Raw genomic sequence first — 22,214 nt, 5'->3', positions numbered from 1 at the left:
GTAGCTGGGAGTGCAGGCGTGCATCATTATGCTTGGTTAATTTTTTCTATTTTTAGTAGAGGCGGGGTCTCGCCCTAGCTCTGGCTGGTCTCAAACTCTTGACCTCAAGCCATCTCCCTGCCTCTACCTCTCAGAGTGCTAGGATTATAGGCAGTGAGCCACTGTGCCTGGCCTTTGGAGTATTTTACAGTTTTATATATATCATCTCACTTGACCCTCCAATCCCTGATGAGGAAAGCGGAGTAAATAGGATTGTTATTCTTTTTTTTTTTTTTAAGTAGAGCTGGGGTGTACCTATGTTGCCCAGACTGGTCTTGAACTCCTGGGCTCAAGCAATCCTCCTGCCTCAGCCTCTCAGAGTGCTAGGATTACTAGCTTGATCTGTAAAATTCTGATTTACAGATATGGAATCTGGGACCAGGTAGGTTAGGATGTGCTCAAATACACACATTATTAAGGTGCAGAAACTGGAACTTTTAATTCCAAATCCTTTGCTCTTTCCCAGTCAAAACAATAAAGTCAGTTGCATGCTCAATTTCAGTGCAGCTTGAATTAGCTTGATCCTACACAAATGCCCTGTATATGTTTCAAGCACTGATCTGGGTTTGTGGAGCTGAAACGTGTACAACCGAGGAGGGTAGGACGGCTCTTTAAAAAAAAAAAAAAGATGAATATGAAATTAAGTACAGGGCCTTGGGCAGGCCCTGCAAGTAAGGGGCTTTTAAGCTTAAACTTCATTAGCATCATGGTAAACCCACCTCTTCTACATGCCTGTGCCCTCTAAAAAAACTGGACACACCTGATCTTGACAGGGTTTTCCTCCCTGTTGTGAAACGTGGCAGAAGCGGGATGTGCAAGTCCTGGGAAAGGAATCTCACTTCTCCCAGGAGACAAGGGGAATTACAGCAGCAGCGATGCAGGCTGTGTAGAGAGGAAGGCTGCGCGCCCCGAGAAGAAACCAAAGGGGCTGGATGACCCAGCTGGCCGAGATGGTGGCAGCAGCAGTGCTGGTGTGAGAGATTGGCCGCCTAGGAGCCAGGAGGAGCAATGGCGCTGCCCTGGGAGCGGAGGCCCAGACCATAGGCTGCCTGTTGAAAGCAGGCGTCCTTTACACTGTCTTCTGCCTCCCTGTGTCCTGTCCTGATAACCTTTCCTCCGAGAAGGGGAGGCAAAGACAGGCACCACAGCCGTGGCAGTGGGAGGGTAGACGGTGCTCTTCGCCCAGGCCTTTCCGTCCCGGCACGCAGGATAGTGGACTGGGGGAGGCCTAGCCCGAGGCTGCCCCGCTGCAGCTCGGGCGGCGAGGCCAGGGTGCCGGGCTCCCCGCCGCCGCCGGGGGTGGGTGGGGGGGGTGGGGGGTGCAGCGCCTGCGGCCTGCTTTCCCAGGGCTGGCCGAGCCTTTTTGACAAGCTGATTGCGTGGCGGGGATTGGCTGGTCCAAGCGTGACGCGGGTAACAACAAAGGTGGAGTTGGAAGAAATTAGATTAAAGGAGAGGGAAAAAAAAAAAAAAATTAAAGGGGGAGCTGGAAAGGGACAGGAGGTAGAGACCGAGGGGGTAGATGTGCCAAGCTCGGTCTCCGGGTTCTGACTCCCGCCCTCCAAGCTTCTTCCCGAAAACCCAGCGGGATTTTGCTCTTTATCCCCACCGCAGCCCAGTTACCGAAGCCGGGGTAGGAGGGATGGCTGCTGCTGCCTGAAAAATCCTAACTCCCACCCTGACACCCCTTACTACGACCGAGGGGGAGAACTTTTTGATCCGACTCCTCGGATCCTAAACCTGGCGAAGCTGTGGGGCATTGAGAACGACGAGAGGCTTGCTCTAAAACCCGGAAGGCCCTCGTGGGGCACGGAGATCGGACGAGGCGGGGTACTCCCCCGGTTTTCCGATGTGTTGCAAATCTAAGAGCTTCTTTTCTTGGCATTTTTTTTTTGTAAACCACCCCCCCACCCCGCCTTTGGGTTCAGGGTTGCAAAAGCAAAGAGCAATAAAAAAAAAAAAAAAGACGCGCACACACTCAGACACACACCAGTGGCGACAGGGGAGAGTTGGAAAGACGCAGGAGAGAAGCAGGAGGCAGGAGACAGCGGGGATGGAGCACTGGGAGCGGGAAGCAGGCAGGTTCCCTCGCAAATCCCCCTCCGGCCTCACGCCGCCTCGCCGGCCCCGGCAGGGGAGCGAGGAGCCGGGCGAGCAGATGGAGGAGTGGAGCTCGTTCTAGGCAGCGGGCTTGGCCGGAGAATGGAGGAGCCACCAAGCGACCGGCTGATTGGAAGAGAAACGCAGAGCGATGGAGGCGGGGGTAGGAGGACGATTTCTCTGCGGGGACTGGCGGCGGCGTACACGCCCGGGTCGGGCGCTGCAGAGCTTGGCTGGCTTTCAACCCGCGCTCGCCGGCTCCAGCCCCGCGCGCCCCCACCCCCAGCCCTCCCGGCGGCTCCGCAGGTGAGTGCGAGCTGGGGGCAGAAAGACCCAAAAGTCTCAACACGCTCGCCCTGTGGAAAAAAAAAAAAAAAAAAAGGAAGAAAAGCATTTTTCTTTTTTTATTTTCGTGCAGCCCCTAGAGCGGTGGGAGGGAAGGGGTGAGGCTGAGCCGCCCGGAGGAGGCGGAGGGGCCAGCGAGGCCGGGGTGGCCCGGGAGGCGGCAGCGCCGAGGCGGCTCTGACGGGCGAGCGCTCGGAGCGGCGCTGCGCTGCGCCGAGGCGGGCGGGCGGAGCGGGGCGGGCGGAGCGCGGCGCGTGGGGCTCGCCATTAGCCGTCGCTCCGCTTCGCCATCTCGGGCTTTGTCTGGCGACTCGCTGCCCCGGCGTCGGCTGCGGCGGAGCTGCGGCTCGGTTCTTCGGCCCGCCGCGCCCCCAGGTGCCCCCGGCCTGCGCTCCCATCCACAGGCTCGGTAAGTGAGCCCCGGCGCCGCAGATTTCGGGGGAGAGGGGTTGCTACGAGAGGCGGCCGCACGGATCTCCATGCGCCCGGGCAGGCCGGGGGAGCCATGCCGGGCTGGATTGAACCAGCTCCCAGAGCGGCTCCTCCGCTGGAGCCCGTCGCCACCTCGCAGTTTCCGGGGTGTAAGGAGCAAAGGGGATTTTTTTTTTTTTTTTTTTGGAAAGAGGTGATTTTTTTTTTTTTTCAAGTTTCGCGTGTGCCGTTCGGCAGCTAGGGCACCGCGAGGTAGGCGCCAAAGCCTGCCGCTGCGATCGGCGTGCGTGCGCCCCAAGCCGGCGGCTACGCTCCGGGGGATGAGGGTGGGCGCGGACCGCCCGTTCCGGGAGGCAGGAGAGGGGAGCGGGTGAGAGCTGGCCTGAAAGCCCGAGCCTGAGCTGGGAGGGCCTAGGGGAGAGCTCCGGAGCAAGTCTGCGAGCACCCCCCAGAGCCTCCTCGGCCGCCGGGGGTCCCTTCGGGGACTCTCCGTGGCCGCGCCTCGGCCCTCCCTTACGCACCGGCGAAGCCTGCTAGTTTCCCCGCGGGTCTGGCGAGGTCGCTCTCGGCGCCCGCCCGCCTGGGCTCCGAGCCCCGCCGCCATCCGGGCGGCTGCGTGTCTCCCTGCCCCGGCCCCCCCCCCTCCCCGGCGGCAGCAGCAGCAGCAGCCGCCGCCGCCGCCGCCACCACCAGCACCACCAGCCCCCACCCCTCCTTCCTTCCCTCCGCCTCGGCCGCCCGGGTCCCCCCAGCTCCCGCCCCTCCTCCCAGCTGCCCCCCGCGGAGCCCGCCCGGGCAGGCTGTGGGAGGGAGCGGAGCCGGCGAGGCGGGCGGGCTGGCGCTCGCTCCCCGGGGGTCGGTGTGCGCTCTACGGGGAAGGACGCGCTCGCTGCCCCGCTTCTCCCGCCCCCCTCCCGCTCCTCCTCCTCCCTTCTCCCTCCTCCTCCCCGCTCCGGCGGCGGAGGCTGCGGCGGCGGCGGGGGGTGTGCGAGCTGAGGCCGGGGCCGGCGGCGGGCGGGCTGCCTGCAGGCGGAGGGCGCTGTGCTTTGTGCTTTTCGCCGCGAGGAGCAGCAGGCAGCAGCCACAGCCGCCGCCGCCGCCACAGCAGCAGCAGCCGCCGCCCCAGCGCCGCCGCCTCGCCCGGAGGAGGAGCCGCTGCCGCCGCGGGAGGGAGCTGCGGCTGTGCCCGGCCGAGCGGGGGAGGGCGCCGCCGCTCAGAGCCGGGGAGGGAGCCGCCGGAGCGGGAAGCCCGGAGGCCGCGCTGCGCCGGGTAACCGAGGCGGCTGAGGACGCGCGCTGGGGTCGAGGGCCGGAAGGCAGGGAGCCAACAGCGGGTGCGGTGGACGCCCAGTGGGGACCCGGGACGACCTCCGAGCGGGGGACTGGGCGCGAACGGACCAGGGCACTGGGGAGGACGCCGAGAGCCGGGGGAGGGGAGGGCAGGAAGCGAGGCCCGAGCCGAGCCTGGGCCGCGAGCTGAGAAGCCCGCGCTTCTCCGAGCCGGCAGGCGCAGTTCTTGCCGGCCGCCGGAGGGGGCGGCGGGGCCGGTGAGCGCTGCGCCCCCGCCTCCCGGCCGCCGTCCTCCCGCCCTCTCCTTGGCTCGGCTCCCCGGAGGCCGGGGCGGGGGCGCCGGCGGGGCTGGGCCGCAGGCTCGGGGGAGGAGGCGGCGGTTCCCGCCGCGGTCGCGCCTCTGCGCCGGGCTCCTCTGCGCGTCGGGGTGGCTGGGCGGTGGCGGCGCCTCTGGCCGGGGTGGGTGGCTCGGGGGCGGGGGGCAGGCTAGGCCGCTTCTCTTCGGCTGCTCGCCCGCCTGAGCGGGCGGGAACGGCGGTGGGAACCCGGGAGGGGGGAGCAGCGGGAATCCGGTTCCAGTCCCCGGGGGCGGTGCGGCCGCTGCGCTCCGGGGCTGGCGGCGGCTGCGCTGCGTCCGGGTCCCCGCCGGGTTGCGGAGGCGGGGGGAACCGGCCGGGGGGAGGCGGGAGGAGGAGACTGGGGCGCGTGCCCGCTTCCGTGGCCGCGCGCGCCCTTTACCCGCCCTTCCTCCTCCCCCGCCCTCCAGCCTGGGGCCTCCCCGGGGCGGGCGCTCGGAGGAGGAGGAGATTTTTTTTTTTTTTGGCCGGGGTGGGGGAAGGAGGGCGGAGGGCGGGTGCTAGCTGCACGCGGGAGCTGGGAGCAGTCTCTCGCGTGGGCAGGGGAGGGCGCACGCCGCGGAGCTGGGCTGCAGGGGCAGGGGGAAGGGGTTAGAAGTAGAAAGGTGCACTCCTGCACCCACCAACCCATTAAGTTTAATAGGGTCTTAGCTGGGTCTTTCAGCGAGTGTGGACCTGCGCCCCCCTCCCCTTTGGGGGGGGAGGGATAGAAAGTCCCTCACTTCTCAGCCTGCCTGAGTGGGGTCTGGTATGTCTTTTAAAGGGTGAGGTGGCTTTGACCCCGGGTTGCCCGGCCAGCACGACCGAGGTGGCTGGACAGCAGGAGGATGAACGGAGAAGCTGACTGTCCCACAGACCTGGAAATGGCCGCCCCCAAAGGCCAAGGTAGGGGCCCCCACCTCCAGCCCTCTTAAACTTAAATTCTCTTTCCCACGTGCTGTCTGCAGGGCTCACTCCCCTTCTAAAGAATTCTCCAGTCTGCATTCTGTGAACTGGGGGGAGAAGGTGTCTGGAGTGTTTATGAGTCAAGCATCCCTCACACTTGGAGTTTGGGTAAATCCAAATTACTTGGCCTGGGGCCATTCCCCTCCCCTCCAAGTTAGAGGCAGGTGAGGGGAGCTTGTGCAGGTTTTCCTTCTGGGGTTCCCAGTCAGCCTGAAGTGTGTCCCAGCCCATTGTCCTGGAATGGGAGGAAGGATCAGTGTGGAAGAAGGGGGAGGAGGGGAGTTGGGAAGGCTTCTCCGGGCTTTTTATTGTTATTAAGATCACAAGCTTTTTGTGGAGGCTGATGGAATGAGAGGGTGTCATGGTGGTTTGAGGCCCCAAGCCATGGGATATATATATACTAGACCCCTACCTCATCCAGCAGGGATCCAGTCTGTGTGGGGGTGGAGTGTAGAATGAAGCTGAGCATCTGGCAATGCTTGTGGCACATTGAGGGGAGAGGGGATTATGGGTCCATGTGACCCACTCTGCAGAAACCCTGGTCCAGGTTACCAGATGCAAATGAAAAGGAAAAGCCTTTTTGACTTCTGGTTGTGGATAGCTGTTCTCCTAGCTCACCTTCCAGGGCAGCCACTCTCCAAAGAGACCTGGAGCTCTCAGGGGCTGCATTTCAGTGGCTGAAAATAGCTGGTCCAGACCCCCTTTTTCACCTCCCTGAGGAGGTGGACTGAGAAGACAACTTGTAATTCTGTAGGTCTTCCCTGGAGCAGAGAGGCCTCCCTAGAGCCTTTGCCCACCTGCCTACCTGGCCTCAGAGCTGCCTTGTGTGGTTCTTCCATTTCCATCCCCTTTTTCTTGTATGCCAGAAATTCTTCTTTGGCCTACCTTGAGAGGCTGGAGGAGGGCGGTATCTCTAATGTTGGTTTCCAGCTGTGCTGGAGAGGTCTGCGTGGATTTTCCTTACTGTCCACACGCTATCCGCAGTCTTTGCACATTTAGAGTATCCACTTAGAACTTAGACTTGAACTTGGCAACACATTTAGATATGTTTCCCTACTTCCCTCCCTCTCTCTTTTTTTTTTTTTTTTTTGAGACAGAGTCTCACTTTGTTGCTCACGCTAGAGTACTGTGGCATCAGCCTAGCTCACAGCAACCTCAAACTCCTAGGCTCAAGCCATCCTTCTGCCTCAGCCTCCCGAGTAGCTGGGACTACGGGCATGCATTACCATGCCCAGCTAATTTTTTCTATATATTTTTAGTTGTCCAGCTAATTTCCTTCTATTTTTAGTAGAGACGGGGTGTCACTCTTGCTCAGGCTGGTCTTGAACTCCTGAGCTCAAAGGATCCACCGATCCACCTGCCTCGGCCTCCCAGAGTGCTAGGATTACAGGCGTGAGCCACTATGCCCAGCCTCCTCCCTCTGTGATAAGCTAGCTGCTTTCCCAGAAGGCCTCAGATCACTGTACCTTCATTTCCACCACTCTTCCCCCAAAGTAAACAGCAGCCTGTGGCAGCCTGGCATATTAGATATGACAATAGCTTTGAAGCAAGCCATACCTGGGTTTGAGCCTGGCTTTCTAGGTATGACACTGTCTGGACTGGAATCCCAATATGGCCACAGTTTCCTTAGGTCTGGGCCATGTCTTGTCTATGCCTTCAGATGGAAAGAAACCCCAAGGGCTGGGATGCTCTGAGGAGGAAACGTTGGGCACTCAAGGACTGGGGGACAGATGGGAGGGTAGCATGAGCCAGGCATGATGGCCTCTTACCTTCTCCAGACCGCTGGTCCCAGGAAGATATGCTGACTTTGCTGGAATGCATGAAGAACAACCTTCCATCCAATGACAGCTCCAAGTTCAAAACCACCGAATCACATATGGACTGGGAAAAAGTAGCATTTAAAGATTTTTCTGGAGACATGTGCAAGCTCAAATGGGTGGAAATTTCTAATGAGGTAACTGATCCCCCCTTTTGTCAAATACGTCTATGCATACCCGTATCTTGACCTTTCTGATAGGGGAAGTGAAACAAGCGTGTAAACAGGAAAGAAAAAGACTAAGAGGGGTGTTCATGTGTGGTTGCCTGTTAGCTCTCTATCTGCCTTTGTCTAATTAAGGTGGTGGCACAGTTGACAACACTGGCCACCAGAACTGAGTTCTCAGTTCTGCCACTTTCTATGCGGGTGGTCTTGAATATTTACCATCTTGGAGCTTCTGTTGCCTGAGCTGTTCTGGGATTGAATGAAGTGCTGGCATGGACAATCATGTTGAGGTCAGGCAGTCACCTTGTTGCTGCTCTTTGGTGTGTACTGGCTGCCTGGGCTCTGCGGTAGGCACGGGCCAGTGCCTGGGCATTGGGCTGCCTGCATTGTGTGGCTCTTGGCCTCTGTTCTCCCCCTTTGGTAAATTCAGTCTAGTGGAGAATAGAGGAGACCTGCTGGAAAATGGGGTTATGCTTCTGTGTGGCATTTCCCTCTTCCCAACTTCCCCTTCCACTCCCACTTCTTCCTCCAGGTGAGGAAGTTCCGTACATTGACAGAATTGATCCTGGATGCTCAGGAACATGTTAAAAATCCTTACAAAGGCAAAAAACTCAAGGTGAGTTACCAGAACAAGGCGCATGATGGGTAGAGAAGGAATGGTCCAAAGAATAGATGGTGTCTTCTTATCTCCATTATGTCCTTGTCCCTTTTTCCAGAAACACCCAGACTTCCCAAAGAAGCCCTTGACCCCTTATTTCCGCTTCTTCATGGAGAAGCGGGCCAAGTATGCGAAACTCCACCCTGAGATGAGCAACCTGGACCTAACCAAGATTCTGTCCAAGAAATACAAGGAGCTTCCGGAGAAGAAGAAGGTGGGGGGAGGGGAGTTAAGGTGGGAGCAGCTGGTGTGGTGTGGGTCAGTTGAGGGGTAGGCCTTAGACAGAGGGACTTGGCTTCAGGGTCATGAGTGAGTCAGCACAGCAGAGCAGGAGCTTGGGCAGCCACACCTGATCGCCTCCTCCCAAGCCCACACACAGTCAGGCACAGGCACCATCACAGATGGAAATCAAACCAACCTTTCCTCAACGGACAACCCCTAGCATTCTGTTTCATACGGCTTCTCTCCCATACTTGTATCTTCACTGCCTGCACAGCAGTTCACTGTGACATTTCCATCATGATCTCATTTGCTATTTGCAATGTCCTCGTAAAGCTAACCCCAGGAAAAAGGGTTATCCCGATTTTGTGGGCAAAGAACTGAGGTGCAGGAGGGTTAAGTGTCCCAGGTCACACAACTAATGATGTCCAGGGTATTAAGATTTAGTGCCCTGGACTCCAAGTCCAGTGCTACTACAGCCATGTCCACATGTTAAGTGGGTTCCTTCCTCCATATACACATGTTCACCCAAGGACACATGTCCCTCCTGGCCTCATGTTGTCCCCTGCAGAGTTGGAGCATTGTCCTAGGCCATCAGAGGGCTTTAACCTTGAGCAGAGATTGCCCAAGCCTCCCAGGCAGGGGTGGCCACAGTCAAGCACAGAGCTCAGGAGTCCCTCTGAGAGACAGGCAGCAAAACACTAGAGGAGCCCTGCAGATGGGACAGGAGTGAGATGGGCTAATAAGAGACATCAACACAGAGGACATGCTGGCCGATAAGACAGAGCCAGGGCTAGATGTCGGTGAAAGGTACTGGGAGAGACAAAAAACACATCTTCTTGGAGAGAAAACAAAATTGTACACAGCCAGCTCTCAAAAGGTGGCACCAGCCACCACACTGTGAGTGGCCCTTTTTCCTGCTTGGAATACCTTGGCTATAGACTCACATGTCCTTGGTGCTGTACCCAAAAAAGGAGCCAGCTTGCTTGGGTAAAACCAGCTGTCTGCACGACTGCTGCCCATGCCAAGCAGGGGGTATGAATTGCTGGAGCTGTTGATACCGTGGATGAGGTTGGACAGTTGACTGTACATATAACACTCAAACACTCAGGGGACGGGAGGGAGAGGCCAAGAGGCAAAGGGTCTGAGAACCAGAGAAGGCCAGAAGAAACTGGTAGCGTGGACAAGGTGCTGGCCTGGGGGAACACAAGACTTGGGCCTGTTCTCCTGACTCTACCACTGAATTGCTGTGTGGGGGGCTTTTGGTAAGTCACTTCAGTTCTCTAGGTCTGGTCTTTATCTGAGTGTGGAGGGTGACCGGATCTATGTGGCTCTAAAAACTGCAGTTTTGTCTGAGGAGGACTAAGATCGGGGCAGAGGAGGCTGGGCTCTGCTCCTGGCTTTCTGTGGGAACCACGGGGGAAAGTGGAACTGCCTCTCGATGTGCCTGGTGTCTCTTCTGTGCCTGGTGTCTCTTCTGTGATGGGCAGGGGTTGGGCTTAGCTGCTGTGAGCCCCTGGCACCTTCCAATGCTACTCTTAAGAACCTCCAGGGGAAAAAGAGAGAGAAGTTGAGTGGGAGTCAGGACAGGAGGTGGATGAGGACGGGGAAGAGACTGCAAAGGAGGCACGGGAGGGAGGATAAGGAGAGGTAGGAAAGATGCAGGGAGGGAGTCAGGTGGGAGTGGGAAGAAGGGAGGGTGAGGCTAAGAGAAGGGAAGGGAAGCCAGGTGGCAGAAGAGAATGAGTGGGCTGAGGGAGGGAGGGCTGCAGGAGCTGGAGGACGGGATTGGAGGCAGGGAAGAAAGTGATGGTGTCAGAATTGGGAAGGAATGGAAGGGGCAGCTGGAGACCCAGCAATTAAGGAGACAGGATGCCATTTCCATTGCGAGACTTCACTCTGAGTTCCCCTTAACACAGTCTCCCCTCATGTCTTGGAAGTAGGACTTGGCCTGTCCTTGCCCTGTGGGCCACCTCTAAGGGGGCAGACTAGTATCAGCTGCCACAGACAATGGGAAGAGGGAGCAATAGGGACAAAGCCTACCCCTGACTCCTCATTGTGTGGGTTCCAGCCCTGACACTGCCCACTGTGTGACTGTGGGTGATGCCAAGTCCCCCTTCTAGGACTCTCATAAAAGGAGAGAATGGGACATGGGATTGAGTGTCTGAGAGACCCCTGTGGCTCACTCTGTCTGGTTATAAGCCACCATGTCTGGTCTGTGGCCCCCATCCCACTGGAAGGCGGGCTGCCATCCTCCACTCCCCCAAGTAACAGAGTAGGGACAAAAGAGCTGGTGTGCAGGGCTCTGGGTAGCTTTTGTAGCTCAGGCTGAGGTTGGCCTTGGGTCCCGGATGACCCCATCCCCTCCTTCCCCCAGATGAAATATATTCAGGACTTCCAGAGGGAGAAACAGGAGTTCGAGCGAAACCTGGCCCGATTCAGGTAAGGCAGTGGAGCCCAGAAGAGGGCCATGGGGCACTGGGTATGACAGGATAGGCTAACCCTGGGCAGAGCTTGGAGCTTGCAGCTGTGGGGCAAGATGGATGGGCCACATGTGGACCCCAGTGTGTCAGGGCCAGGGGCAGGCAGGGAGGCTTGGGGGGTTGGGGGGGACAGCTAGCTTGGGTTTGACCTGGCAGTGTCCCCTGCTGACTCTCACTCCCCGTGCCCTGGCTAGAGAGGATCACCCCGACTTAATTCAGAACGCCAAGAAGTCGGACATCCCTGAGAAGCCCAAAACCCCCCAGCAGCTGTGGTACACTCATGAGAAGAAGGTGTATCTCAAAGTTCGGCCAGATGTGAGTGTCTGGCCCAGGTTGGGGGCGGAGGGCGCACGGTGGTGGCAAGGGGGGAGCCGCGCCAGGTCGGCCAGGCATGGTGCAGGGGAGCAGGAGAGGAGGCCCCTCCCCAGGGGTGGGCTGCATGGACAGGGCCTGGGCCAGCTGGCGTGCGAGTGTGTGCGTGCGTGTGTGCGTGTATGAGCCTGTCCCTTGCACCCAGGCGGGATCCCCGCCTCTCTGTCTTCCCCTCCTGGCCTGTGGGGGACACTGGTGTGACCTCCTGTGGCCTGAGGGGGCGGGGCCTCTGTGCCCCCCACCCCCCTCCCCTTTCCCCTGGCTGCCTGTGTGTGTCTGACGGCTTTTGGTTTGCAGGCCACTACGAAGGAGGTGAAGGACTCCCTGGGGAAGCAGTGGTCTCAGCTCTCGGACAAAAAGAGGCTGAAATGGATTCATAAGGCCCTGGAGCAGCGGAAGGAGTACGAGGTTAGGCTTCCGCTGCGCTCCTCCCCATCCGGCTCTTCACGAGCCTCTGCCCTCTGACTCCGTGGCCACCGCGCTCTGCAGGAGGCATCACTCCCCATCTCTCCATGGGGGAGGGGCCTTCTGGGCCCCTCACCTCTGCCCCTACCTTCCCCACCCCCACCCCCATGAGGTCTCAGGCTAGGGCAGGGCAGGGCATCATGTCCCGTGTGGCACGCTGACACACGGCCACCCCCAGCTTTGGTCCCTGCCCCCCCTCCCCAGCGGCTCTCCCCCTGCCCCTCCCCTGGCTAATCCCACACCCCGTTGCCCTCCACCCCCACCTCACTCTGCAGGAGATAATGCGGGACTATATCCAGAAGCACCCCGAGCTGAACATCAGCGAGGAGGGCATCACCAAGTCCACCCTCACCAAGGCTGAACGCCAGCTCAAGGACAAGTTTGACGGGCGACCCACCAAGCCACCTCCGTGAGCGCTTCCCTGGGGTGGGTGGGCAAGTGGGCAACTGGGGAGGTGGGCCAGGCTCTGTGGGTAGGAGGCCCACTGCCCTGCTTGCTCACGGGTGCACCTCCCTTCCCGCTGGCTCTGATAGGAACAGCTACTCGCTGTACTGCGCAGAGCTCATGGCCAATATGAAGGACGTGCCCAGCACGGAGCGCATGGTGCTGTGCAGCCAGCAGTGGAAGCTGCTCTCCCAGAAGGAGAAGGACGCCTACCATAAGAAGTGCGACCAGGTGAGCTGTGGCAGGGGCTACCTGCTTCGGACCCATCTTGGGTGTATGAAGCATGAAGTCTGACCCCAACCAGGGTCAGCCAGTCACTGGTGGCATGTGTGCCTTGGGCACCTGGTTCCAACTCAGTGTTGGGCTGGGCTTAGCCTCTGGGCCTGCAAGGCAGACAGCCCAGACGTCATGCTTACCTCTATGGCGGCAGCCATAGCTGCGCCCGGGCTCCGGAGGCCTCCGAGTACTGCAGCATCTCTGCTGAGGCTGTCCCTAGACTGACCCCGACTTCTCTCACTTTCCAGAAAAAGAAAGATTACGAGGTGGAACTGCTCCGTTTTCTCGAGGTGAGTGTTCCTCTGGTGGGGCAGTGGGCAGAGAGGATTGGAGCTTGGCAGGCAAAGCCCTTAGGAGCCCCTGAGAGGGCAGGATGCAGCCTGGCAGCCAGGCCTGCAGCCCGCGCTCCTCTCCCCCGACCAGAGCCTGCCTGAGGAGGAGCAGCAGCGGGTCCTGGGGGAGGAGAAGATGCTGAACATCAACAAGAAGCAAGCCACCAGCCCGGCCTCCAAGAAGCCCGCCCAGGAAGGGGGCAAGGTGAGCAGGGGGCCCGCGCGCCGGTGGGCTGAGCAAGGCGGGCTCCCTGACCACCCTGTGGACCCCGACCCTGACCCTCTCGGCCCCTGACAGGGCGGCTCCGAGAAGCCTAAGCGGCCAGTGTCAGCCATGTTCATCTTCTCTGAGGAGAAGCGGCGGCAGCTGCAGGAGGAGCGGCCTGAGCTGTCGGAGAGCGAGCTGACCCGCCTGCTGGCCCGAATGTGGAACGACTTGTCTGAGAAGAAGAAGGTCAGGCTTGCCTTGGAGAGCCCCCGGGGCGCCGCACCCCTGCCCGGGGTGCCCACGCGGTGCCTGGGCTCAGATGGTGGGGCCGGGAGCCCAGCCAGCAGGAAGGCGGGAAGCTGTCAGCTGAGGGCTGCCGGCTCCCTGGGGAGCAGGGCCTTGGGCGGGGGCTGAGCCCCAGGCGGGAGACATCTGCACCAGCCCACGCCGCTAGGCCCCACCCTTCAGCCCTTCCCGCGGGGGAGCCTCCGCGGCTGGACGGGGCACGCGCGCCCCCTGGGGGTGGCCGGAAGGCTGACGCCGGGCCATCCCCACAGGCCAAGTACAAGGCCCGGGAGGCGGCGCTGAAAGCGCAGTCGGAGAGGAAGCCCGGCGGGGAGCGCGAGGAACGCGGCAAGCTGCCCGAGTCGCCCAAGAGAGCTGAGGAGATCTGGCAGCAGAGCGTCATCGGCGACTACCTGGCCCGCTTCAAGGTGGCAGGGTGTGGGAAAGGGGTCGTAACTGCAGCCTCCAGCCCCAGGTGACCCCTCCTCCCTCAGCTGATACCCGTCTCTCCCCAGAACGACCGGGTGAAAGCCTTAAAAGCCATGGAGATGACCTGGAATAACATGGAGAAGAAGGAGAAACTAATGTGGATTAAGAAGGCAGCCGAAGACCAAAAGCGATATGAGGTGGGAAGGTGGCTGGGGCCACCCACTCCACTCAAAATTTGGAGGTTCCCCTTTGGGTGGGCAACTCTCCTCACTGTGTGCGGCTCCGAGCCAAAAGTCCCAGCCTTGGTGTGTGACCCTGAGCAAGTCTCCTGGTTTCCTTCTCTGAGCCTCTGTTTCTCATCAGTGTGATGGGGGTGACAACATTAGTACAATTTTGAAAGGACTTTTAAATTGCAAGGCCTCCAGCCTGAGCAACATAATGAGACGCCTGTCTGTACAAAAAATTTAAAACTTAGCTGGGCATGGTGGCACATGCTTGCAGTCCCAGCTACTCCAGAGGCAGAGGCTGAGGCGGGAGTTTGAGGTTACAGTGAGCCATGACACCACTGCACTCCAGCCCTGGTGACAGAGCAAGATCCTGTCTCAAAAAAAAAAAAAAAAACCTGAGAGCCTGACAGAGATGTGAGTTGTTAAGAAGTTGCTCCCTGGCTGTGCTTGTTTCCCCTCCCTGTCACAGAAAAGCAGAGCCAGCTAAGGCACTAGTGGCATGGGGCAGAAAACAGCAGTATTTCAGGGGTGGGGGAGGGCAATGAGTGTGACCTCTCTGGGTTTCCCCACAGAGAGAGCTGAGTGAGATGCGGGCACCTCCGGCTGCTACAAACTCTTCCAAGAAGATGAAGTTCCAGGGAGAACCCAAGAAGCCTCCCATGTGAGCCTGGGAGCTGGAGCCTGCCCTGGGGGTGGGGGGGGTCAGGGCTGGAGGGTTGCTCTGTTGGGGTCCTGACCCTATACCACCCCCACCTCCCAGGAACGGTTACCAGAAGTTCTCCCAGGAGCTCTTGTCCAACGGGGAACTGAACCACCTGCCACTGAAGGAGCGCATGGTGGAGATCGGCAGCCGCTGGCAGCGCATCTCCCAGAGCCAGAAGGAGCACTACAAAAAGCTGGCGGAGGAGCAGCAAAAGCAGTACAAGGTGCACCTGGACCTCTGGGTCAAGGTGAGAGGGCAAGGGACCCTTGGAAGGTAGAGGGAGGCATTGTCCTGGCTGGTCCTCATTTGTGATTTCATTCAGTGCCTCAGCAGTCCTATAGAGCAACAGTTATTGTCACCCTTTTAAAGATAAGGAAATCAAGGCTCAGAGAAGTTAAGTAAGTTGCCCAAGGTCACAGAGTAAGAAGGAAAACCCAAATCGGACTGCCTTTTCCTCCCTCCAGCTGGGACCAGGGAACCTCTCCTGGACTCTGGCTTGGATCCTGGCCTCTGAGCATCCCCTCTGTGCCTTGGTTGAGCAGTCAGATCTGTAAATGGGGAGAATCACTGTGTCTTCCCCTTCTATCCAGGCAGGTTGGCCAAGGACCCAGGGAGATAGTGGGGATTAGGTGTTTCAGAAGTTTGGTGAACCTCAGTGCTGGAGGGCTTGGTGTTGGAGTAGGGTTGATGATGCCAGGCTATGTGAGTCATCACGGGGACCTCTCTGAGGTGAGGAAGGCCCTAACTGGAGCCTCCATCTTGGTAGAGCAACAGGAGGAACATGAAAACTAACAGTCTTGCTACAGGATTGGGTAGAGAAGGATTCAGGGCATCAGAAGCAGAAATATTGGAGCTGTGTTCTCAGATCCCAGGGGTTTTCTGCAGAGACTCAAAATCTGCGGGAGCCTGGGAGGGGTAAAGATGGGGTGATGATGTGTGCACGCTCAGCCTGCCGCCCCGCACTGGGTCAGCAGGCTCAGTTGGCAATAGTCTGGGAAGCATTCCAACCCTCACCACCTCCTCTGTCTCCCCCAGAGTCTGTCTCCCCAGGACCGTGCAGCATACAAAGAGTACATCTCCAATGTGAGTCCAGGAGCAGGGCAGCGGTGGGGTGGGAGTCTTGGGGGTCTAGGAAGTCTAAGACTCATGGCTGCCCCCTTTGTGTCCCCATCCTGCCCTGCAGAAACGTAAGAGCATGACCAAGCTGCGAGGCCCAAACCCCAAGTCCAGCCGGACTACCCTGCAGTCCAAGTCGGTAAGGAGCCCTTCCCAGATGGGGGGTGGGTGCCTAGAGTGACTGGACAGACCACTAATGTGCCTCCGTCTCTCCAAGGAGTCTGAGGAGGATGATGAAGAGGATGAGGATGATGAGGATGAGGATGAAGAAGAGGAAGATGATGAGAATGGGGACTCCTCCGAGGATGGCGGGGACTCCTCCGAGTCCAGCAGTGAAGACGAGAGCGAGGACGGGGACGAGGTGGGGCAGACAGGGCATGGTGGGAGGGGGAGGGTTGGGTCCTGCAAGGAGGGCCACCTGGTGACTGCCCATCCTTTCTCACCCCCACCCCCCAGAATGAGGAGGATGATGAGGACGAGGATGACGATGAGGATGACGATGAGGATGAAGACAACGAGTCCGAGGGCAGCAGCTCCAGCTCCTCCTCTTCAGGGGACTCCTCAGACTCTGACTCCAACTGAGGCTCAGCCCACCCATGGCAGCCAGGGAGAGCCCAGGAGCTCCCCTCCCCAACTGACCACCTTTGTTTCTCCCCAATGTTTTGTCCCCTGCCCCCTGGCCTCCCCCACTTACTTTCTTTCTTTTTTTTTTTTAAACAAAATACGGTGGGGGTAGGGGGCTGGAGGAGCCCAGGCCAGGACTCTACAGCCTCAAGAGACATCAGCCCTGGGGGGTCCCCCAGGGAGAGCATCCATCAGACTGAGCCAGCACTGGACCGACCCGGCCCGGCCCACCCCACCCACTTCTGCACTTGCGGTTCCGGCATGGACAATGGACCGGGGAGTGGGGGTGGGGGGTCCCAAAGAGTTCAAGGAGGCCCTCCACACCTGCAGCCCAACCCAAGGTGGGGTGGAAGCTTGGGGAAGACCCCTTCCTTCCCAGAGGGGCTTGCCGCCTGGATCCCTGCATTGGAACTGGAGGCAGGGAACATGTGGGACGAGGAGGGCAGGGGCCTTTGAGAAAACAGGCACTGCCCTGGTGGCCCTCTCCCCTGCCCCCTGCAGGAAGGAGCTGCCTGGACCCACTCATGGGGGAGGGGGCAGAAGTGTTTTTTATATATGTGTATATATATTTTTTTTTTAAGCTCTGAGCTGTCAACGAGACGTTTCCTACCGATCTCGGCTGCCGTCTCTGTTGTCATTTCTGGGAGAGGGAGGGTTTAGGGGGTAGGTTTGGGACTTTTTAAAAATGGTCTTGATGCTTGTGGAAGAGTGAGTGAGAGTATGTGTGTGTCCTGTACATAGCATGGGTGCACCTGTGGATGTGTGCGAGTGTGTGTGTGGAAGGGGGTTTGTCCTGGAGCCCACCTAGGTTTTTGTGAATCTGGATAAAGGGTTCGTGAGGGCCAGGGAGGTGTTGACCCTGGTGGGAACAGGCTGAGGCTGCCCCTTTCTCCATATCCTCTGCTTTGCCCAGTCTCTGATTCCATTTTGGGAAGTGTGCTGAAGCCATTCTCCGATGCTTCCTAGACCAGTTTCCCTCTGCCAGGGTCATAGGCGTCTGAGCTGTGCTGGTCTCTGTCCAGCAGGAAGGGGGACGAGGGGGAAGATGGTGTGAACCTTAAAGCTTTTATGTGGGTGGAAAAGGCCTCCCCAGCTCAACTGAGGGGTCAGCCTGGCCAACCTAGGCTCAGAACCTGGGCTTCAAGAAATGTGTTGGGGGCTCTTAACACATCCCTCCTGCCTTCCCCATGTCCTCCAGCTGCCCCCATTTCCTTTGATTTCTCAGGTCTGCTCCCTCCTCCCCCAACCCCGCAGCTGGGGAAGTCTGCAAAAGCTGCTTCTGCAGCTGTCTCTGTAACCCTTCCCAGCCATCTCAAATTTTGTGGTACCCTGATTCCTTGACTCTTAATAAGCCAAGCCACCTTATCTCTGTGGATTTAATTTTTTTGTTGACTAAATTTAGGGGTTTCTTTTTTTGTTTGTTTTTACAATCATGTCAGTGACCTACTGGGGCTTTGTGCTTTTCCATCTTCCCCCTCTGAATGAAAGCCAAGGACTGGGGGAAGAGTGGGGACTCTTGCCGAGGAGGCGGGGCTGGTGAGGGGCCTCAGCCCCAAAGAGGCCTGGTGGGTCCCTCTCCCAAAAGAAGGCAGAGACAACCTCTGCTTTGCCTTGGACTGTGGTGCTGGAGGTGGGGGGACACACACTCCCCACTCCCACTCCCCTTCCTTTGTCCTGATCCTGGAATCAGGTACAGGGGTTTATAGGTTCTATTTCTTCCCAACAGCCCCTGCAAAGAACCCCATTTTCTTGTTTGAATGCCCCTACACTGTTGTGTTTTAGTGGAATGTGTTTTCATTTAAAAACAACTTTGAATGGGGCACTTTTTTTTCCTGTTTTAAAAATTGAAAAATTCTTACAGTACAAACAGGGCTGTGGGGGTGGGGGTGTTGGTGCTGTAAGAGGTCACTCTGAGTGCATTTTGGCACTGGGACGGAATGGCTGGGGTGAGAGGACCCCCGTTCCCCCTTTTTTTTTCTAATATTTAAGGAGTGTTTTGTAGGTTTCAACAACAACCACAACTTGAATTTGTATCATGGGAGGTGGGAGGGAGTGGCTTAGAGTTGTCTGCCTAAGCTTCAAGCCAACTGTGGAAGTTTTGTTTTCCCTTTTTTTGTACAATAAAGTGAAAAACAAAGCCTTGACTGCTGTCTGGTCACTGGAATCAATGAAGGTGGGGGCAGGGGTGACCCAACAGGTTTGACGTGGAAAGACCCTGGAAACCAGCTTGTTTGCCCTTTCTTTCTAGAACTATCTTCCTTTTCCCTAAAGATTCCATAGGCAACCTACCTTCACATTGATCTCTGCTACTGTTCTTGCACTTTCTCAATTCAGTTTGTTCACCTTGGGTTGTCAGACCACTAAGGACCCTGCAAAGTTGGAGAACAGATGCATTTTCACTCAGAAGGCACTGCCTTGGGGAACTAGAGGGGATGAACTGCTAGGGTCAAGGGTTCGCCCTGATCATGCAAACTCTCCCAGTGTAGGGCTTGTCATGGGGAGTCGGGGGGAGCCCCCCACTTTGAGCCCTCAGCTCTGTCCAGAGTTAGGAACGGCTTTCCTCTGCAGTTAAGGAAGAAAGCCTTCCCTGCACAGCCCTTGGCTGGGTTCCTGGAACCTGAAGGGGTGAAGAAGACCCAGGCCCTGTCCCAGAGCTCTCCCTCAACACCCACCCCCTCCTATTCCTGCCCAAACTTCTAAAAACCTCTTTGCCCCTCATGATCTCCCATTTCCTTACCTCCTACTCACCATTCTCCTGAAGCTCCTTTCTCAGGGCACCAGCATGTTCATCATTACACCCAGTGAACACTGTCTCTTGCCTTCTCAGTCTACTCTGCTGGTGTCAGCTCTTCCTCCTCATTTTATCCTAGGTGTTCATGACTCTCCCCCGAACTTCCAATTATCACCTGTATGAAACCATTCTAAAAGGTGCTATCTGCAGAGACTGCTATTCCAGCTGTAGGCCTGGGTAGACACTGTGCATCCTCTGAGATCTTGCAGGCTCCTCATACCTCAAGATGCAGAATGATCACCAGCTGTTTAGTCATTCAACCCAGGAACCAGGGTGTCAGCCTTGACTTTCTCTCACTTCCATGTTTAATTGATCACCTTGACCTACCCATTCCACTTTCCAAACCTCTCTCAAATCTGGCCGCCCTTCCCTATAGCTGCCACACCCATCCAATTCAAGGCCACCACCATCGCTCACCTTCTGCGAAGACCTCCTAAAACTGGCCTTCCTGCTTGCACTCTTGCCCCTACAGTCCATTCTTCATACAGCAGCCAACATTGCCTTAAAAACAAATCTGATTACTTCTGTACTTAAAATTTACCATGTCCTACCATGGCCCTACAAGGCCTGGCCCCTGCAGCCAGAGAGATCATCTTTCTCCCTACTCTTTCTAACCACTCACAGTGACCCAGCCAAGTGATCGCTCTTCTGGTTCCTCAAACATGCCTACCACAGCGCCTTTGCATTTGTTCTCTCTGCCCAGAATGGCTATTCCTCCAAGTCTACACATACTTGGTTTTTCATTCTTCAGGCCTCAGCTCAAATATCACCTCACAGAGAGGCCTTTCCCAGCCACCCTCTCTAGAGAGGCCCCCTCCTACATCTATGTCTCCTTGTTTATGTATTTGTTTACTTGTTTATTGTCTCCCCAAGTAGAAGACACCTTACCTGCCTGTTCATTACTGTAACTCCAGCACCTGAAACTGCCTGGTATACATTTGACACCCAAGAAACATCTGTTGAATGAATGAATAAGTATGGCCCACAAGGGCCTAGGGGATCTGCTGCCCCTGCTGGCCTCTCTGCCCCAACTCCAGCTACACCAGCTACCCATGTTTCAAACTTACCGCGCTCTCTTCCAGGGCCTGCACATATGGTGTTCTCTCTGCCTAGTTAATTCAGGGCTCCACTTAAAAGGTCATTTCTTCCAGAGAGCCTTCTCTGAACCCCTGACAAAAAACGTCTCCATGCTACATTTCTTCAGCAGCCCGGATGCCTTTACACTCAGACTGGTTCCTTTCACATGAGGCCTTACTGGGCTGTAAGCTCCCCTAGGACAAGGTCTGTGTGTCTTTCTTGCTTGTTGCTGTAACCCCAGGGCCTCACCCAGAACCAGGACCAGCTCAGGCTCTAGTGTTTATTAACTGGTGCTAACTGTGGAGACTGGGCATGTGCCCAAAGAGGTCACCACCGCAGAGCAGCCCAGGCCAAGTGCCGAACGAACAGTACAGTTCAGCTGCAAAGAAGTTTGGTATGAGGATGGCCATGGGTGGGGATATGGGAAGGATTTAGGTAAACAGGGAGGAGCCAGCAGGGTTTTCTGGGCATGTGCAAATTCCTTAGGGTAGATGCACTAGGCATATTTAGGTAAGAAACAGGACAGCATCACTGGAGTGGAGAATGCCTGAAAAGGAGGTGGGAAATAAGAGGAAAGGAAGGCTGAGGACACCCTGTAGAAGTTTCGGAAGGCCTGCCTTATTTCTTTGCTCCAGACCCAAGTTCAACCACTTTTGAGAATCTCTATCTGCTGATCCCACAGTAACCCCAATATATCCCAGACTGAACTTGTCACCCTCCTGCATCTTCCCATGTCCTTCTCAGAGTTCCCCACCCTGATTAAAGGTGTTTTCAGGGCCTCCCCCCTCCCTTTACTCCATAGAGCGTAGTTTGTAACACAAACCTACTGCTTCTAAAGTATTCTCCAGACTCCACACTGGAGTGATCTAAAAATGCAAGTCTGCTCAGACGATTCCCCTTGAGGACTCCTCACTGCCTGCAAGGTTAAGGCCCACAAACTTCTCCACACCAGTATGATCTGGCCTGCTCACCTCCTGCTGCTCCACCACCCATTCCTGTTCCAGCCAGTTCCCAGCCTGATCTATACTTCCAAAGCTCACTTTCAGAGATGTCTAATGCCTTCCTGGCCTACCTTGACCTGGTTCATCTCTCCCTATAAGAAGTCTTTCCTGACCAATTCTTTCATATCATTCGAAGCCTCCTCCTGACCACCACCTCTTCACTCTGCATCTCTCTCTTGTTTTTATCACACTGGCAGTTATTATTCTACAGGTCTGTCTACCTTACGAGACTGTAACCTTCTTGAAGATGTCTTATTTCATCTTTGTATGCCAGCACCTGGAGCACCATAAGAATAACAGCTAAAATTTACCAAGCACTTACACAGAGCGAAATTTCACATGCACTGACTTGTTTATCAACACAGCCACCTAATGAGATAGGCACTATCATTACACCCACCGACAAGGGAAGAAACTGAGGCACAGGGAGTTCATCTGCCAAGTCCACCGATTGAAATTCAGATCTGACTCCTGGTCTTAACTACTTCAGAAAATTGCCTCAATACATTTCTCAGGGGAAACCAGTGAAAAGAAATAAATTAATAAATGCTGAAAACTAAAGAGCCAATGATGGCCCCAAAGTATGTGATTTCAGACTATCCTCCTTCATTTACTCTTATCTCCTGAGGGGAGAAAGCTGTCACACTACCGTTCCAGGACACCAGACACAGAGAGTAACCGAGATGGAAGCGTCAGTCTTGGCATCTACCATGGCTGGGAAAAGGCCTTTTCCTCCCGAAGGTAAACGGGGACTGAGAGCGTGTGGATATAGGTACACTCAGGGGAGCGGCACTGACTCGGGGGAAGGGTCTGGGCAGTGCCAAGCAGGCTGTCTGAGAGGTAGGGGGTCCAGCGTGGGTTCCGGAAGCAGGAAAGGCGAGCAGGTGTGGGATCTAAATTAGGATGAGGGCGGGGAGGGTGCTCGCTCAGAAGGGCGCAGCCGGGCCTCCGCCTTCAGCGGTGGACCCTCAACTCGAGCGCTTGTTGGTTCGCAGGCCTGGAGTGGGCTGAGACCC

The 22,214-nt window shown here is 57.0% G+C and overlaps 1 protein-coding gene across 7 annotated transcripts; it reads left to right on the top strand.

The window, feature by feature from the left end:
- The first annotated feature begins 1,560 nt into the window (after positions 1 to 1,560).
- On the top strand, positions 1,561 to 16,942 carry UBTF (upstream binding transcription factor). 7 transcript variants are annotated; one of them, XM_045526718.1, is made up of 21 exons: positions 1,561 to 2,445; positions 5,326 to 5,447; positions 7,286 to 7,461; positions 8,021 to 8,104; positions 8,205 to 8,360; positions 10,743 to 10,807; positions 11,043 to 11,163; positions 11,518 to 11,628; positions 11,961 to 12,094; positions 12,219 to 12,360; positions 12,654 to 12,695; positions 12,829 to 12,942; positions 13,036 to 13,191; positions 13,503 to 13,658; positions 13,746 to 13,856; positions 14,459 to 14,547; positions 14,647 to 14,836; positions 15,625 to 15,672; positions 15,773 to 15,844; positions 15,923 to 16,066; positions 16,162 to 16,942. In XM_045526718.1, the coding sequence occupies exons 2-21, from the start codon at positions 5,390 to 5,392 to the stop codon at positions 16,285 to 16,287; spliced, it is 2,295 nt and encodes a 764-aa protein (XP_045382674.1). In that variant the 5' UTR covers positions 1,561 to 2,445; positions 5,326 to 5,389; the 3' UTR covers positions 16,288 to 16,942. The 7 variants fall into 7 exon arrangements, with proteins under 7 accessions (XP_045382674.1, XP_045382675.1, XP_045382678.1 ...); XM_045526719.1 differs by lacking the exon at positions 1,561 to 2,445 and adding an exon at positions 2,737 to 2,893; XM_045526716.1 differs by lacking the exon at positions 1,561 to 2,445 and adding an exon at positions 3,895 to 4,186.
- The last annotated feature ends 5,272 nt before the right edge of the window (positions 16,943 to 22,214 follow it).

The sequence above is a fragment of the Lemur catta genome, chromosome 15 (assembly GCF_020740605.2).
Source record: "Lemur catta isolate mLemCat1 chromosome 15, mLemCat1.pri, whole genome shotgun sequence".
NCBI classification, from domain to species: Eukaryota; Metazoa; Chordata; class Mammalia; order Primates; family Lemuridae; genus Lemur; species Lemur catta.
Note: the sequence above shows the minus strand (reverse complement) of the source record. Positions and strands in the feature narration are given on the sequence as shown.

Coding starts and splice junctions, on each gene's coding strand:
- UBTF (XM_045526718.1), top strand. CDS start 5,390: ATGAACGGAGAAGCTGACTGTCCCACAGACCTGGAAATGGCCGCCCCC. Junction 12,696..12,828: donor AACTGCTCCGTTTTCTCGAG/GTGAGTGTTCCT, acceptor TCCCCCGACCAG/AGCCTGCCTGAGGAGGAGCA. Junction 13,659..13,745: donor ACTACCTGGCCCGCTTCAAG/GTGGCAGGGTGT, acceptor GTCTCTCCCCAG/AACGACCGGGTGAAAGCCTT.